The sequence below is a fragment of the Cavia porcellus genome, unplaced genomic scaffold, assembly GCF_034190915.1.
Source record: "Cavia porcellus strain 051 isolate PalLab524CR breed Dunkin Hartley unplaced genomic scaffold, mCavPor4.1 scaffold_12, whole genome shotgun sequence".
Lineage (NCBI taxonomy): Eukaryota > Metazoa > Chordata > Mammalia > Rodentia > Caviidae > Cavia > Cavia porcellus.
Window position 1 is genome coordinate 48,298,613 of NW_026947495.1, and position 19,329 is coordinate 48,317,941.

Here is a 19,329-nt window from a genome sequence, read left to right on the forward strand (position 1 = left end):
AGACAAGTCACGGTAAATACTAAATATAAGACAAGAATGGCCAGTCTGTGCATGTTTTAGTTCAGGTTTAGAAAGCAAATACAAGAACAATCAAAAGCAAAAAGGTAAGGCAATGAACATGGAGACAGTGTAAACAGAAGCATACAAAATTTACTTATGGTCAGTTGTGATGCTCCTTCAAAAGCTGGCAGAACAAAAAGCATAATGGTTGGCTGGAACAGGTCAGTTACCTTACATCTGCTATTAGAAAAACCACAAATACTATAGCCAATTGAACTAAAGGTTGTATTCTTAAAATTTTAGATCAGGCAGAAACTGATCTGTAATCACTTTCATGTCATGGTATTATAGTTGGCTAGTTTTATTTCAAGTACAAAATCATATTGTAAATTCAAGAAGCCACTGTCAAATTAAAAATTTTTAAAAAGCCTTTATACCAAAAGTAACTAGCCTTGGTTTATATAGAAATGCTAATAAATTGGGGCATTCCTATTTACTGATGTCTGCCACTTGATGCACTGTTCAAAGTTATATAAGTTGCACCATGGGCCAAAAAGGTATAATCTAAAATGTACAGTATGAAAATAAGGTAATTAGTATTTTAACTTGATATTCTCACTTTATTCTAAAATTTAGAAATTATATAGTAAAAATATATAATCCATTTTGGTTAAATGTATTTGATCCTCCAAAAGGGATATTTCTAAAACTATTTCTAAATTGTGTCATATTCTCTCATCAAACAAACTCAAAATTCCCATTGTACTCAATGGCAGTTTTGCATCTAGAATGGTGGGAGAATATAGGTCACAATTTTGTTTTAATTGTACAGTGTTCCAACTTTCCCTGTGACATCAGTAATATATGTTTTTAGATACTAGACTTAAGTCTTACACAGTTCAATGAGAAATCTTAAGAGATGCATCATATTTCTTTATAGACAGACAAGCAGATGTATGCAATGCACTGTGCTGTAAAGCCATGCAGCAGTATGTAATATGACAGCAGCCAGTGCTACACTTTATGCATTGCTATGACAACCATATCACAACCAAATCACAATGCGGTGTTAGATGTACAAAAATAAACATACCCATACCATATCTAGTCTATGCCTCTCCAACTCCTGGTAGAAAGAGTTGGCACAACATTATGAAACAGAAATCACAGAGTCATAAAACCGATTTTTAACCCCCCCCCCAAAAGACACCATTACCAAAGCAAGGCATTAAACTATAAGATGAAGGAAAAATAAGCAAGAATTACATTAGAAATTTTACAGAAAATATTTTGAAAATTTCCCCCAAAGTTTAAGTAAAATTATAAAATGTACTTTTCAATATTTGCATAATTATATCTATACAGACCTGATGCTTCAGAAGAACAGCTTGTTGTCTTCTCATTTCTTTTTCCTTAAAAATAAGAAGCTTTTAATATATGATTTTTTAGTGAAAATGTATAACATGCTAAATGTATTAAAAATTCCTGAGATTCTATGGTCTTTCATTAGGTTGGACTACACAAAATTGCTAATATTCAATCTAGTTTTTAAAAATATGACAATTAAACTGCATACTGTTAAACCTAATACCTAACCTGATATAATAGAAATATAGTTTTCTTGAATAACAATTTCAACTTAAAATTTAATGTGTGCCCTAATAATACACTTCAATGTCACAAATACTAACATGACTAGGTAGATTATCAGAGCATAATGATACAAATCACACATGTATTTTGAAACTAATCAATTGATTGGCTCATTAAGATAGGATCTCGCTATGTAGTCTGGCCCAGAACTCACTATGTAGTTCTTGAATTTATAGCAATCCTTCTGGCTCAGCCTCCTTAGTGCTGAGATTACAGGAGGGTATTACCATGCCAGCTCTAAAACTCTCTTCACTCAGAATATACACTCTTGAACATACTCCCTAATTAGTAACATCTATTTGATTTTGAATTTTTCTTTTGAGACAAGGTCCTGGTGTGTTGCTTAGGCTGGCCTCAAACTTCCAATCCCCTTGCTACAGCTTCCTAAGTACATTGGAGGTATGTAGGTATGTACCACTTACACCAAAGCTTTCTACTTCATGAAAGACTTCGGTGATCAGATTGAGATTTCTCTATCCACCTACGGTTCTCCAATGGGATGGGACTTAATGCAAATAATTCTAGTAATGTCATTAAATTTCACTGTTTTTATAAAGGCAAAGATTGGATGAAATTAATATTAAGCATGTGCATAAAAAGGAGTAGAAGTCTAAATAATAAAGTGGGAGTCTATGTTAGAAAAATAACCAACGGATAGGGATATAGCTCAGAAATAGAGCTAGTGCTTAGGATGTGTGAGGCCCAGGATTCAATCTCCAGCACCATGTCCCCCTTTCCAACGCCTAAAAAAACACTTTTCCAGGTTTAAAAGATGTACTGTGGTGGCTATCTATTAACAGTACCAGCAGATTCACACAGCTACCCCTTTCAGAATTCAGTTATACATGGTAGAAGTTATTGTAAGAGATGGGTGAGGAGGGATGGAACACCTTTCTTATGCTTCATTCATGGAAATAAAAAACAAAGCATCTCGAAAGACTTTTAAGTTACAGTAATTAACATGATAGAGATTTGTTTCTGCATGTTTTTCATTTTAATGGGTAAAACAGTTGTTGGACAACAACAAAGTTATAAGGCAAAATCAGATTTGTGACACAATTTGAAACAAATATAAGTGGCACAAAATAATTTTGGGAGGCTCATTCTTATCAAGTAATCTATATAGAGGTGTTATGCAATCATTTGCATTTGGGATTTGATTTTTCCTACTTAAAGAGCTCAAAGCACTACATAAAGCCTGTATGACATAAAACATACATAATATACATAAAATACACACAAAAGCACACAATTTATACACATATCTGCTAAGGATATTTAGGTAGTTATTTTGAGAAAAGCTATTTTTCATATAGTTTGATGCTAATAAACATGTAGCTTTTATTTTTTGGAAAATAAAAACTCTGATTGTCAGCTAAACTAACCTTTATTCGTTTCTCGGCCTCCAATAATTTAGCATTTGCCGCTTCTTCTTTCTTTTTCTTTTTAGCCTGTGCATGCAAAACAGGTCTCAAAGTCATGCAACAACACCACCACAATTTGGAAACAATCTCACTTGAAATGAAGCTACATGCCTCACAAGATACAAAACAATATGCAACATATATGTAGACAATCACATATTTCCCTCAGTTAACATAGTTGACACACAAAGTATGTTTCTTATTTCTAGGTTAGCACTAGAATAAATGAAAAATTCTTGCATTTATAAAAATATGAAAGATTTAGGCACAAACTAGATTCTGTAACCTGAACAACTAGTTCTGAGATAACAATATACAATATATTAACTAGTGTTAATTCTCTACTTTTTTCTTTTTTAAAATTCTGTATCATTTTTATCCTTTTTTGTTTTGATTTTTAAAATAAAAAATTACAAAAAACATGAAAGATTTTCTTCTACAAAGTGCTAAGAATCTGCAATAATTGTTTGCTATTCTATCTTAAAACCATCATAGACAGAATGATTGTATGTCATTTATTGCATTTTTCTTACTTCAAAAGAAAATATAATCTGTAAAAAATTAAGAAAAAAGGATAGTTTAACTAATAAATATTATTTAAAGAATAAATCAGCACATGATTATTTTAAAATTATTTTAGTACTTGAGCTTTTAGATAAAGAAAATCATTTGGCTAGATCCATTAAATGAAGCATTGAAACTGATTTTAATATCTTTGTATATTGTGGTTAGAGTTATGCATTTCTCTATTAAAAAAAAAAAAAGGGGGCCACAGAATTAGCTCAGCAGCATAAGCACCTGCCTGGCAAGTGCAAGGTTGTGAGTTTGATCCCTGGTACCAAAAAAAAAAAAAAAAAAAAAGTTATGCATTTCCTCTTTTTAACAGAAGGAAAATTTGTGTATTTCATGAAGCATGTTTTGACTATCATGATCTGCTATCAAATGTGAGCTTTGTAATCTGAAAGTCATTAACCATCTAGTGGTTATAACTATATTGTAATTAAAATCAATTTACTTGAAGATAGAAATATTTTTTGATTTGAGAGCTTAAAAATTAATGTGAAATGTGTAAGGAAATATGTGTGTACTTCTAGAAGGAAAAAAGATATAACAGAAAACCTCAACTATCTGGAGCCCTTAATGAATAAAGTGTTCTATAAAGCAGCAGTTTCCTGAGTAGCTGAGAGGTTATAAATTCTTTAAACATTAAAAGTTTACTTTTACTATTTTAGATGGAAATAATTTTGAAACATATGCCTGTTTAGACACAGTACACTAACCATAATTTGACTTTTTCTTGATGACTCAGGGCAATTATTTTGAACATCAGTTATTATACTGCACAGTTTGACAGAGTAATGCCTTCAGGCTATTAAGGTGTTGAAAACTGCTTGCTATTCAACTAAAAGATTAAAAGCTCTTGCTAGGGTTTTGAGTTCCCACATATGCTAGCTGAAGTTCTTCTGTATTTTCCCCTACTGCCTTTGGCTATTACTTTTGCTGTTGCCAACACAGGTCTTCTCTCTTGCTATTCTAGTCAGCTTGCAGAGAAGAAGTATGCTAGAAACCATACTAGAAAAGCTGTTTTATTTTATTGCAGAATATTTACTTTTATAAAACTTTGTTTCTAAGTTAAAAGTAAATATCTGATGATACATAATGAGTTTTCAAAATGTAAACAGGGGCTGGGGGTTTAGCTCAGCAGTGTAAATGCCTGCTTAGCAAAGTCGTGAGTTTTATCCCCGGGTCCTCCCCCACCCAAGTAAAGAACATTTTTGAAAAAAATTGTTTATTGCCACATTTTAGGTCTACATAATGATCACATTTATTATAGGGAATTTGTACTTATACATAATATAACTTGATTCTTTTTTTCCCTATAACCCTACCCTCCCAAAGAAAGCAAGGGGAAAAAAAATGATGAGAAATGAAGGGAAAAATGGAAACCAAGCTTAATAAGGAGGGGGAGAGGGGTTGAAGAACAAGAGTTTTAGCACATGAACTTTATGCCAAATACACTGACTGCTAGAAGCCCTTTCTCCTTCCATCAATCTGTGCCCTCCCTTCTTTCCTCTCTTCCTGCCTTCCTTCCTTTTTTTCTCTTTTTTCCTGGTTTTTAATTGCTAGGAACAAATGAGTTTGATTTATTTGATCTGAAGAGAAAGCAGAGTACAAATGAGTGCTGAATAAGATCAGAGGTCTCACTATGATTGTGTTTAAAGAGAATTAATGGTGAACATATTAATTTGTATGGGTGAGAAAACATGAAGGCAAAGAATTTTTTTTTGCAGACTACGAAAGACATAATTATATTTTTTCATTATAATTTAAATATTTGAAATTTACGAACTTTACCTCTAGAATTTGCTGTGCTCGAAGTTCTTTTTCCATTCTAATTTGCTGTATTCTCTTAATTTTTTCCTGGAAGAAAAATTAGAATTTAAGATTATAAAATATATATCTAGGTAACAGTGTTTATCCAGAATCAAATAATTTAAGGTGTAAGCACTAAATTATCAAAGGCTTTCCAGGATAGAACAATTATTTATTTATTATAAGATTACATATATCATCATGTATTAAATTCATGATTTTATAATTTCTCATAATCTATAAAATACAAGTGCTAAATAAATATTGAGAAACCAGTAAATCAAGTTGGTTAAACTTCTATAGCTTGAGAATCTTTGTAAACACTTGCAATTACAAATAGTACCTAATTGTAAATAAATACATGAAAGAAAAAATAGAAGTACAGTGTCTCTGGAGTCAGAAAAGGTAAGAATAGTTTTGGGTCAGTGACCTTGAACAAATAATTACTCTTCCATAAAACAGGATGAAGTATTTTGCCTTAATTATATAAAAATGCTTTAAAAAGCATAAAGCTTCATAATTATAATAGATATTAATAATAATTTCCTTTCTAAAATTTGTGAATAATGTAATATGACATTGGGTTTTTTTTTTTTTTTTTTTTTTTTGCCTTTTTTCTTTTTACGGGTACCAGGGCTCGAACTCACAACTGCCTGCTTACAAGGCAGGCACTTATGCCACTGAGCTAAATCCCCAGCCCCATGACATTGTTTTTTAACCATAATAAGTTTGTCTCAAAATAATGTGTAACACTTAAAATGCATTAATTTCAATTTAACAATCCATGGAATTATTTACATGATATAATTGGTGGACCCAAGGTCTAAATTTAATGAAGGTAGATTAGACTTTCTTTTTTTGTACTGGGGATTGAACTTGCATCCTCATGCTTGGTAAGCAGGTGCTTTGTGCCACTGGGCTAAACCCCTGACTAGGTTTTAAAATTTAGTGATCATTTAAATTTTGGTAAGAATTTACATCTTAAATATTGACTCATATGTGATAAGTACATTGTCAACAATGTCATGTGCCTAAATTCCTTTTCCAAATCCCAAATTAGCATTTATGAGAATCTATCTTAAAGAAAAGCAAGTTCTTATTTCAAATTGTATTTGTCCTAGAAATTTCACAATAAATTAAAAAAAATTTAATTCCAGGAATTGAACACATGACCTAGTTCTTGCCAGGCAGACACTGTGCTGCTGAGCTGTATCCCTGGCAGAATAAATACAATTTATTCTGATGTACATTATAATACCTGCTTCTAATTCCAGATGTTAGCTGTACCTTTTGAAGCTATACTTTACTTTGGAAATGCATATACATAAACATTATTTATAGATTACTATAATATAGGTTACATCTTGTAATACTGAGTATCTAACCACTGAGTTGATTACTATACACAAAATATCTTGCTGATCATAAAAGTTTTTTAAAAATCATAGCAATTGAAATTGATTTTGTGATTGCCAGGTAGGCACTGTGCCACTGAGCTATATCCCTGCCCCACCAATTCTTTTTAAATTAATATAAATTAAATATAATTTAAAAATGTTTTTGGTACCAGCAATCAAACTGTTCTTTTTAAATGGTAACAATACCATACATATTTAGGCGGTGGCCACTGTAGAACTTTAGGATCAGGAAGCTGAATCTCAAATACTAATGGTATCTGATGAGTCTTTAATCATTATAAAATAGGATAAGTCATGAAAAATGTAACATAAATACTGGGTTTTCTGTTGTTGCTTAACAATATGATATAATTTTGTTTTTACATATATATTTATCAGTAAATATAATATTTTTAAAAATGTATTCCATAATATTTTAAGTCAGGCTCACAATGTTTGTGAGGCACAATAAGCAAAAGAAATTCATGTTTACAATTGACTACTTTATATTATGATAAAAGAGTATGCAATATAGTTTGATATTTTATAAACATTCTAAAGTGTTTGGTGTCATGATGGCACTTTACATTCATGATCTCATTTACTCTTTAAACATTGTAGTTACCTTTTTTTTATATAATGGAGAAAACAGAGACTTAGGGGGTAATACATCTAAGCCACAAAATGATTAAATAAGTAACTCAGCACAAATTTAACTCCAAACTGCCTGACTACAAACTCTGAATTCTAAATCCCAACTCTATGTTAATTCTCTTGGTCACACTGCTTTCATCAATACTGGAAGGAACCCTAAGACAATCATGTAAAATACAAAACAAGCTATTTATATACTAAATACTAGAGGCCAGGAATATCGCTTAGGGGCAAAGCACCTGCCTGGCATGAGCAAGGTCATGATTTGATGGCTGGTACCAAAAAAAAAAAAAAAAAAAAATCTACAGAATATATACTAAATATCTGTTTCACTTTATACAATGAAACAACTACTTGTTTGAAATTCTTTAAAGCATAGACCTTCCCTACCATTTTCTTTCTGACTTAATGTTTCATGAATATGTGAAGATGGGAGAATAGTTTACAATCTTCCAATCTTAAATGAATCTGATTATCTTTTCACTTAACTTTTTACCAATAATCTAAAAATAGCTTCACTTAAACTTAATTTTTAAAACCATGGAGGGAGGATATTGTAGATATAAGAAAGAACTCTTGGATATTCTAAAATAGTGCTTTCATCATTTTTGCTCAACCAATTTTTAAGCAACTCTGAAAGCACTCAGAAGAAATGAGGGGGAATCTAATTCTGTATAATTTGAATCTAATTTTATTAGTATTTCATATGTTTCAGAATAATTAAGTTTATTTAACTCCAAATGCTCAAGCAATACCCTTCATTTACTGGTATATTTATTTTAAAATATTTAGGATGCCAATTTGTATTCAAAATCTACCAGGAAATTAAAATACTTATGCAAATTTTCTACTTGGTATTGATTTCTTTAAAAACTTGTGTGTACAGTGATCAAGAGTTTGCTTGGCATGTGCAAGACTTTGGCTTTAATCCCTAACTCTGTAAAAAATGAACAAACAAAAGTCCTTGGGAGAGAAGACTTAATTAAAAACAAGGTGACTTCTTAACTAATTGAAGATGGTGACTTTCTAAGTAAGATGCAAAACATTCATGTGAAACATACTTAAGAAATCAAAATTAGAATAATGTACATAATCAAGTCACTATTCAAAATAAGGCCCGTACTTTGAAAATTAGTTTAAATGCATCAACATACCTGTTGTTTCATAATCTTTATCTGTTCTTTTTGTTTTCGTTTTTCCTCAGCAGCCATTATTGCTATGATGACAAACAAAAGCCCAGATTATTATCCGGTAAGTAAAGAAGTGAAAAAACCTCCTTGACTTTTCCAATGCTCATTTTTCAAGTTCTTGACATCCTTTACATCACCTACCTTGTTGTTTTTTAGCTTCTTTGGCAACTCGAGCCTGTTCCTGCTTTTGCAGTTTTCTCAGAAGCTTTATTTGTGCTGCTTGCCTGGCTATTTCTGAAAAATACAAAAATTCAATGAGTATTATTATCAATTTTGAATAATGGCTGATCTAAAACAGTAACTGAAATTGGTACTGTATCAATGTGAGAAATAATATGTTTAAAAAAGCTGCCTAAGGCTGGGGTTTTAGCTCAGTAGAATAAGCACCTGCCTGGCAAGCATGAGGCTGTAAGTTTGATCCCCAGCACCATAAAAACAAAAAAAATTAAAAATTAAAAAAAAAAGAAATCTGCCTAAGATTAGACAGATACCAAGTAGGGCAATAAGGGTAATAACGTCAAGTTCATTTCTCCCAGAAATTGCCAAATTATTTCATCAAATATGATCAAATAGAAAACTACATAAAATGATATTTTTCTTAATTCTAATCAGAGGCTCATTTAAATACATTTTTCCACATTTCAAGTAATTCTATACTACTCTAGGAAATTAGCTGCTAATATACAGATAGAAAGTTAGATTTAATCTTAAAACAGAACTTATAAGAAAGAAAAAGATCCCAAAGTTAAACAGAACCCTATGCTAAACTTATATTTTAACTAACCATACTAACAGTTAAATCCTTTAAATCCAGTAATCTAACAGGGACTCAATTTCATAACATAAAAACAATGTATCATGTCAATGAATTTTTTTTCCTTTTTTTTTTTTTTTTTTAATCGGTACCGGGGATTCATGTCAATGAATTTTAAGGACAATAAAGTTCTTACAATTTTCAAGGACAAATGCCTGAACTTATGGGTAGAAGATGTAATTAATGGCCCCAATCCTTTATTCTTCCTTCTATTTCTATCATCTGCAATGTGACTTTGCAGCAACACTCATCAAGAGGTGGAATATATTTTGTGTCCCTGATTGTGAATTCAACCATGTGATCTATGGTCAACAGAATGTTAACAGCTTTAATGAAAGCAGAGTTTAAAAGCAAACTTGTACTCTATTTTTGTGTTTTGTTTGTTACTATAGGACATGTTGGGGCTAGGTTGCTGGAGATTGAGATACATGGACCCAGCTGATCCCACACAAATGAACAAGCCCAGCCAAGATCAGCCTACCTAGCTACCCTTCAGCTGAAAACAAGTGAGTGATTAATGCTTAATATCAGATGCCACTGAGGTTTGTGGTTGTTACGTGGCATTATTTTGCCAACCATTTAAAGGATACAGAAACTATAACATACTACTTCTTTCTTTTGATGGATAACTTAATTTGAAAACTTCTAACTCTGTAAGTGGTATACCAAGATATTATTAAAAATAATTTTAGAAAACATAGTATTGTTTCAGAAAACATTACTTTGTAACTGATGGAAATTATAAAGAACCTATAAACTATATTCATTGGTGTTATGGTTTGGGTCTAGATGTCTCCTCAATGGCTCATGCAGTCATGGGGGTAGGTTTTCAGGGACAGATCAACCTAGAGTTTGTGATTGGTTCATTGTCTGGTGCTGGGGCTAGGGCTGTGAGCGCTACACCTGCCAGAGGGCAGGTAGCCTGCATACAATATAAGGGAGGAAAAGAGACTTATTCTTCCTTTTTGCTCTTTTTTCCTTTTGTATCTTCTACCAAGAGGAGTTGCCCCTCTGCCACATCATCCTGCCTTGGAGCCAGCAGGTTATGAATTGAAACTTACAAACTGTTAGCCAAATGAACCTTTCCTTCCCTAATTTTGGACATCAGGTGTTTTGTCTCAACAATGAGAGAAAAGTAACTAAGACAATTGGTAATGAATATGATTTGTAGCACCTGAATAATTTCTGCTCTAACAATTTCTACCATTTATTGACTGCAGGCACTATTGTGCTAAATTTACATGCGCTTGTTTAATCACAACTACTTTATAAAATAAGCAACATTATGCTCAATTTATAAATAATATACCTAGAGCTCATTAGTGTATATAGTGGGCTCTCTAAAAATCTTTAAGCAATATTTGAATGCCTTGAGCTTTTAGCTAGGAATGTAACTCTAAGTCTTTGTAATAAATGAAGTTGGTTAGTAGGGTGAATTTTCTGTAACAAAGCAGATATAATGATTTTAATTTTATTTATTAAACTGGGAGTGTTGATGAAAATAAAATGGAGGCTGATGTTAAAAATACACCACCAGTTATCCAATGATTTTCAATATTGGAGGGTTATGGGTATCATCAAACATTTCTGGGTCACATAAAAACATCTATATACAAAATACTGTGAAAATAAAAATTCTCTAAATTGGCCTGCAGAGTCTGCAACCTCTGATAATAATACATTCAAAGAATATTATTCTCACCTATAATAATGGCAGATAAATACTACTTCAACATTTAAGAACTGAAAATTTTACTGAACTCTGTTATAAAGGTTTAACTTTGTCTTGAGGTTTCAAAATGTGCTGATTGAAGTTTTCTAGAAAATGTAAGTGTGATGTTTTGTTTCAGGCTAATTTTGCTCACTAATAGTTAAACTATTAATAAAGAAATTTTCTATAACAAAGGAGATGTAATGATTTTAATTTTATTTAATAAACTGGAAATGTTAATGAAAAATAAAATGGAGGCTGATATTAAAAATATACCAATTATCCAATGATTTTCAGTATTGCAGGATTATGGGTATCATCAAAAATTTCTGGGTCACATAAAAACATCTGTATACAAAATACTCTGGGAAGTAAAAAATTCTCTAAATTAAGTTAAACTATTAATTAAGAAATTCTATTATATAGCTGTGTTTACATATAAATGTGTCAATTTCAAGCCCCGTGCAAACACATAGTAGTTTTTATTTTTAAACCCTTTTGAGATATATATATATATATATATATATATATATATATATATATATATTAGTACTGGGAATCAAACTCAAGATGCTGCACTTGCCAGGCAGGTGCTTTGCCATTGAGCTATATCCCTGAACCTTGACTGAAAAATATTAAAAACTTCACATATCTTTTCACATTTGCAAGGAATATACAATTCTGATTAATTATTAAGAATTTATAAAAGTTAAATTTTACATTTTGGGAAATTGGAGAACAAAATGGAAAAAAGACAGACTGGAGCAAACAGAAATGTAGAGTTTACCCACATTGCAATTATTAAAAAATAAATTACCTACATTTCTTACATTTCTTAAAGAATAAATTATTTCTAGTACTGCATTTTATCATTCATTTGGTTTATAGTCACTATATATAACGTAACTAACTTTTGAAATACTAATTTGAAAAATATGGCTTAAGAAATTACTTGTTGCTTTAATTTCAAAGATGAAGTTTATTTTTGAAATAAAGTTTATTTTCTCATAGAATTAGTAATCTTCTGTATATAATTCATGTCTGTGGATTTTAAGATATATTTTATACCATTTTAGCATCAGTAAAATTAAAATGTGCCTGGAAATTGGTGTAGAAGACAAAGTGGATGGCTCTCCTTGAATGAAGAACTATTATCTCTGCATTATTTAAACAGAGCCCTGTCTTCATGTACTGATATGGACAGAACTGGCTGTGCTATTTTTTTCTTCCTTCAACTGGCTCAATGCAATGTAAATAAGGCCAGCTAGGATACTGATATATAATCTTTAAGGCCAACTGACAATTTCCTGTTTCTTTGCATTGTGTTCCCTGTAAAACAGTTGAACACAGTGGGATGGCAAAGCTTGATAACTTCAGAAATGTCAACTGGGTATAAGCCTCAAAATAAGAGGTTATGACTTCCCAGGTTACTAAAATTTACACATCAGAAACTGAAGCAACGACTCCTAAATTCACTGATACGTTATCCCAATCAAGTTATGCAGACTGGTTCTTTCTTTATATCTATCTCCCTGCATACTGTAGAGGTGCTTGCTCTCTGACCATCTAGCTCAGCTCACCTTGCTCATGTAATTCCCACCATCCTCACTGTCACTCATTCTTGAACCATTCCATTCTTCACAAGATAATAAATTCTGGAAGAGGGGTAGGAACAAGGCCTTGTGAATCCCTGTGTGGATTAGGTTTAGGACCCATTAACTGCCCATAACTTTGGATGTCTTGATGTCTTTAGTCTCACTATGGGTTGCACTGGAGGTGATAGGTTGGAATTAACTTGCAGGGATTCCTATAACATATCTATGGCATTATAAATACAACTTTCCAGATTGTTAGGCAGACTGGAAAAGGGATAACAATATTTGTATTACAATATGCAATACTTGTATTACAATAATTGGCAGCACTTTTCTTTCTCAAAGGTACATCATTAAATAATGATACATTGAGATTGTAAAATATCTCAGGTCTTTGACATAAATGGACAGGTGTTATGTGATGTTTTTGGAAGCTCTATTAACAATATTTGTCAATTAACAAGCAGTTTTATTTATATAAGAAACATGTACTAAGTGCGTGACTGGAGCTCAATAAGCAGGATTATTTATATAGACTAAAAAAGCCTTTATCATATCTAAATCTTGTCAATCTTTTATCTATATTCTTTTTGAAATTAAAGTTCTAATTTCACAATGTTTGGATATGCAGTATATTCAAGACTTGTCTTTATCTTATTATTCTGAACCTTTCTTCAAATTAAACTCAGTTTTTTGGATCCTAGCAGGATAACAATAATAAAAACTTCTAGAATTCTTTCATTCTACCAAACTGTTAGAAATCGCTTAAAAATAAAATTGCTGATAAAGTGATTTATCTTTGCCTTTTATTTTCCTCAAGGAAAAAAGTAAACAATATCCCAGACAGTCATAAATATTAATAATAATTATATTCTTAAATATTTAATTTTTATTTATACATTAAGAAAGAACACATATATACAATAAAGCCAAAAGCAACAGAATTTGCAAAGTATAACCAATTACAACCAGTGGGGTGATGTAATGTAATAAAAATCAATTTGAAATCTAAGAGGAGAAAACAATACTGAGCTTCTAATATGTTACAGTAAAAATACAGTTAATTTTGCAAATTTAAATTTGCCATTTTGGATACTAAGTAACAATGATGCTTGTATTAGATATTCAAATCATGTATGAAGAGCTCATGTTTTGGCTATCCTGTTAATTTCAAGTATGTATTTAATACAAACAATTAACACCTTCACTACATTATGTACTCTTCAGAAAAGTTAATGATCTACTGAAAATAGTTTTAAAATTCGTATGTGTTGGTTAGCTTTCACTTGTTTTAATTTTAACCTTCATTAATAACTTTTTGGAAGAAATAAAAGTCTTAAACTATCAAGTAGTATGAAAAATTTTAAAAATTGACCAACATATTAAGTCAGAAAAAATCATATTGGACATTAAATTATACTCTAGGCAGTTGACCTACATGCTATTGGTTAAAGTGTAAACTGGTGCAATGATTTTGGAGATAATATTTGCATACAAATGATATATGTAGCCTATGTGTAACCTTTATTTGGATATTTGAAATGTATATGTATTACAAGAATGTGCAAATAAGGATTTAGAAACAGCTAAAATAATCAAGAAGAAACTGAGTTAATGTAGCATGGGAGAACCACACATGGTATCACTTATCAATTAACCATTAAAAGACTTAAGTTGATTTATCTACGCTATTCCCAAAAGATATTCATGACAAAGGAAAAACATCAAGCTGAATAGTATAAACTTTTTAAGTCTATTTATTTTGGAAAGGAAATAAAAGATATGTATGTACATGTGACTGTTTCAGTGTGTGTGTGCCAATTTCTGAAAAGATTAACAAAAGCCTCCTAATGCTTCTAATATGCACTAAGACAATATCTCTCATTTTAAAGCCTTGCATCAGTTTTTTTCATGGATTTTTGTTTTAAAATGCAAACAAGGAACACAGAAGTCAGTATTATGGTGGTATTTATGATAAAAAGAAATAAGTATTTTGGGCATTTCTTCCAGATGTTGGGATTTATTTATAGCAACAGTAAAATTCTGTTAGTCTTCTAAATCAATTTTAATTATTGAACCTTTATTTAAAATCATACATTTAAAAATATATGTGTACAAATACAAGATATCTACACATGGTGATGTATTCAGACAACTTTAAGAGGCCTTATACTACTGGTAACTCAAACTCTACAGCAGAACTACTTTATTTTATTCAGCCTTCTGTGCCACATATAGTATGGCTTCATGTTGATAATTTATGTAGAGCTTTGAATCATGAATAGATTTCAGGTTATTATGCGCACTTTGACCTTGATAAGTAACATCTTTGGTGATCTTAAAATATGGATATAAATCCTTTAATTGAGGATTAAAAAATATATATCCAGACTACAGGGGGATTCAAATTGGAAGACTAGGGGTTACTTACCAGTAACTGGAGTTCTCTGAAAATATACTCCACAGATCCACATATTAGGGAGTTATTTCCATGTACCACCTCAAGGAATCGGGAGCTGTTAAAAGGAGAATTTCCAGAAGGTTGGCACAACCTTAAGGCATGTGCCAAGTGCTGGTTAATTCCCTTTCTGTGCAAGCCTGAACAGCTTAACAACCACTTTTGTAATTCTAAATACACATGGTAGGATGTGTTCAAAGTGTGACTCGGAAAATGATGTAATCAAAGAGCTCCAGTTACTAGCAAGATTCCTTATTTTCTCATTTTATTCTAGCATTAATATCTATATTTTAGAAAATGAGAACGTCAATCATTTCAAAATCAAAAATATAAGGAACACATTACTTTTTAGTATGATTATTACAATGTCAGATACATTACGCTTCTTACCTTGAGCTTGCAGTTTTCTTAACAATTTGGCATCTGTGTTGTCTAGGAATTCAGCACTGCCAACATTTGGAGGTCGACCCTTGCGACGTTTCATCCTGGATTCATCTCTTGCTCGCTGTCTATCTGGGTTTGGTGGTCTTCCTCTACGACCCTCCATTGCCCTGATACGAGGAATGACATCCTCTTCTTTCAAAAGACACCACTGCATTCCCTTTTAATTAACATTTTATAAAAATAATATGTTACAAACAATAAAAATGGAAGATCAATTATGTCTATAGTCTAGGTAAAAATGAGATATTTTGACATTTATAAAGTGAATATGAGCCTTAGAGATTTTACTTTTTAAATTTAAATTTAGGATTATTCATGGTCTTTTGTATGAACTTCTTAAAGGATGTACAATTTTAACCAAACATATAGAGACTTTTATATCTGTATCTAAAAAGATAAAGAGATATATTTGATTACCATTGCTAAACTATAATGACCATAAAGTTGGAAGATATTTGAAAATATTAGTTGTGATAATAGGAAACATGGAGATCTTTTGCAAACGCAAAAGAGACCATGAAATATAGGAAAGAGGAAAGGAGAAGGAAAAGGGGAGAAAAAATTAAAATGTGTTATGTGCATGTACCAACTCTCCATGATGGATGTAATCATTGTGTACTATAATAACAAAAATTTTAAAATGAACAAAATAAGAACATGAAAGAAAATATTAATTTATGAAGACCTCCCTACAGATTATTCTTGTGGGTTGTCAATTCAACTAAAACATAGACTATTTAAATACAGTAGAATCTCAGTTCCTGAACTTATTTTGTTACATGATTGTGAAAAGATGGCCATATTTGTGTTTGTGTGAGAAAGATAGCTGCAGTTATATTTTTCACCCAATGCAAAGTTGTGAATAAAAACAAAATTTTGCCAAATGCTTCTGTTTTATGAATCAAACTGTTTTCAAACAAAAGCATTCATGAACCTAAGTATCACTGTGATGGATATTTATCTCTATGAACCTAAGTACCAATGTAATGCATATTTCTCTTTATGGGAATATTTCAGCCAATAAGTGAAGATAGAATGTTAAGAGTCAGAATATCAGCATCTTGTAAAACCTAATAAATTAACAGATCCAAGCCCTGAATTTGAATGGACTGCCTATCATCAAAAATAGAGACACTAACCTCTTGCAAGGATCATGATTTCACTGATAGAGTAGGCTTATACCCTCAAATCAAACTTCGATTTGATTAAGCCTCTAGATTTAATTAATTTCAAAGGAAAGATAGGATGAGCAGTACTCTACAGAAAAACCCAGTTTATAGGAAATTCTATAAAGGACTTCCATTTCTTTAACAAAATATGAAAAGTAAAAAAAAAGAAAAAAAGAAAAAAAAGAAAAAGAAAAGAAAATTATATAAACTCTAAAAGATATATCAAAAATTCCAATATTTGGTCCTTACTTGTATATTGATTTAAATAGACCGACCATTAAAAAATATTACTGAAAGAATTTTAACAATAACTGACATTCAAATATGTCATTGGGTGATTTCTCATCATGGGAACACTATAGAGTATATTTATATAAACTTAGATGGTATAGCCTTCTACATCCTAAGATGTATGATATATGTATGCTGAAAGAAATAGCCTATTATTCCAAGAGACATGATGAACAAAATAACATGAGACTATATTACAAGAGAAAATGACACAATGAAAACATAAGATAGAACTCAAGATGCTGCTGCTAATGAAACATGGAATACAGGTTTACAGCAAACTTTTTACAAGTCAAGGTATATTCTCTAAAATACTAAGAGTACAGTACATATATATGAACATAGTCGTATGTTGCTATTAATGAGTACTATGTACTATACTCAGTTGTATATGCAACACTTTTATATGACTGATGATTACATTGTCACTAAGAGGAATTTCTATCTTTACAATCTTTTGAGAATACCATTGGATAAATAGTCTATCATTTGACCAAAACTTTGTTATTTGGAGCATGGCTTTATGTTAAAGTTTGAAAATGGTACTATAGTTATGTACAAAAGTAGTCCTTATCTTTATAGATACACATGAGAACTTTTCACATGGATGAAATAAGTATAAAATTTGCTTCAGCAAATTAATGAAGTAAGAAGTAGATGAAGCAGATGTAAAATAATACTGGCCATAATATTTGACCATAAAATTGGTGAAGAGTATGTGGTATATATTATTCTGTTTACTTTTGCATATATTTCAGAGTTTTTCCTTGTATTTCTTTTGACTGAGATATACACCAACAGAATAAATACAATCTGAGCCTCATTTTTACACATCCTGCATATGTCAATCAAAAAATGCATTATTTATATAATTTATAATCCAAAATAAGATGTTCCAATGCAATATAAAAGCACCTTTAAAATAATTCCTCATTATTTCTTTTCTTTTTAAAGAATTAATTTAATCTAAACCTTAAGGAAACTTTAAAAATATGCTTTTCTTTAAAAAGAACTTTAGGAATTTTTCCTGAACCACTAAGAGAAATTCTGCAGCCAAAATCAATCAAAAGTCTTGAGTTATATTTTGCACCGCGATTCCTAAGCTAAGTCAAGAAATCTATGAATATTTCAGTTAATAGATACTAAAAATATAAATACTATAACTTGCTACCATAATGGAAAATAGCTACAAACTCATATTCCAAGTACTATGCTGAGTTTCAAGCACTTTCAATATGCAGAACATTTCTAACTCATGTGGTAAGAGAAAATTCGGACCCAATTAGGTTAAATAAATTGCCTGAGGTATAAAGATAGCAAAAAACAGAACAGCAGTTTAAACTCAAAATATTCTCACTCTGAAACTATAAGGTCTTAACTATTCTACATGGACTTTCCTGATCAATAAATATACTTGTTACTGATCACAACATTCAGTCTTGAGAACAGAGCCAAGGTTACATCAAGGAAAGACTGTCAGAAAAGAAATTAATGCATACATTATGAATCATTTCTGAAAGAAATAAAATTTTGTTAAGAATTCAAATAAAATCAGTAGGATTAACATTTGTACAAAGTACATTTGTAGGCTATCAGTAATCCATCACAATACTTTTATGTTAGGGTAAGTTGTATTCACCAGTAAGTGACACTTTTGATTAGTTTAGGTTTTCATTTTTCAATTTTACTCTTAGGCACCAAGGCAGGATGCATCAGATGAATTGAAATACAAAAGTGACCTTTGAAACAGAATAGAATAGAGGAATAAGAGTCTGTAAACAAATCTGTATTAATTTTTTAGAGAAAAAAAAGCAAACCAGAAAAAAGGGTAGAAATTATACAGAATTTTAACAAAACAGTAAGAAATCATTAGTTGATAAATTACATATTGTTATCTTAGAAGTAGTTGTTCAAGTTTTAAAGTATCTATTAATATAACTTGAGACTATACTCAGTGAAGTAAATAAGACAGGTGTAAACATCGTACTGTCTCAGTGTGAAAAGCTGAAAGTAACAACATATGTATATGTGTATGTATATGTATTTAAAGAATAGTTAAGATAGTTACACTACTAATTTCTTTGATTTCACTGAAGAAAAAGATTTGTGCTGGCATTGTTTGGACAACTGAACACAGATCTCTTGCGCTCTGGGTG

At 30.9% G+C, this 19,329-nt stretch overlaps 1 protein-coding gene across 24 annotated transcripts in view; it reads right to left on the minus strand.

The window, feature by feature from the left end:
• The window catches only part of Baz2b (bromodomain adjacent to zinc finger domain 2B), a 277,553-nt gene that overhangs the window by 69,595 nt on the left and 188,629 nt on the right, over window positions 1-19,329 (minus strand). For 12 of the 24 annotated variants that reach the window (XM_013142413.3, XM_013142411.3, XM_013142405.3 and 9 more), the window contains 7 exons: window positions 15,660-15,870; window positions 8,833-8,925; window positions 8,656-8,717; window positions 5,433-5,498; window positions 3,039-3,104; window positions 1,368-1,412; window positions 1,094-1,126 (listed from right to left, as the gene is read on the minus strand). In XM_013142413.3, the coding sequence (XP_012997867.1) occupies window positions 1,094-1,126; window positions 1,368-1,412; window positions 3,039-3,104; window positions 5,433-5,498; window positions 8,656-8,717; window positions 8,833-8,925; window positions 15,660-15,870 (576 nt within the window). The remainder of the gene's footprint in view (window positions 1-1,093; window positions 1,127-1,367; window positions 1,413-3,038; window positions 3,105-5,432; window positions 5,499-8,655; window positions 8,718-8,832; window positions 8,926-15,659; window positions 15,871-19,329) is intronic. The other 12 variants (XM_013142414.3, XM_013142410.3, XM_003478678.5 and 9 more) reach the window with 5 other exon arrangements.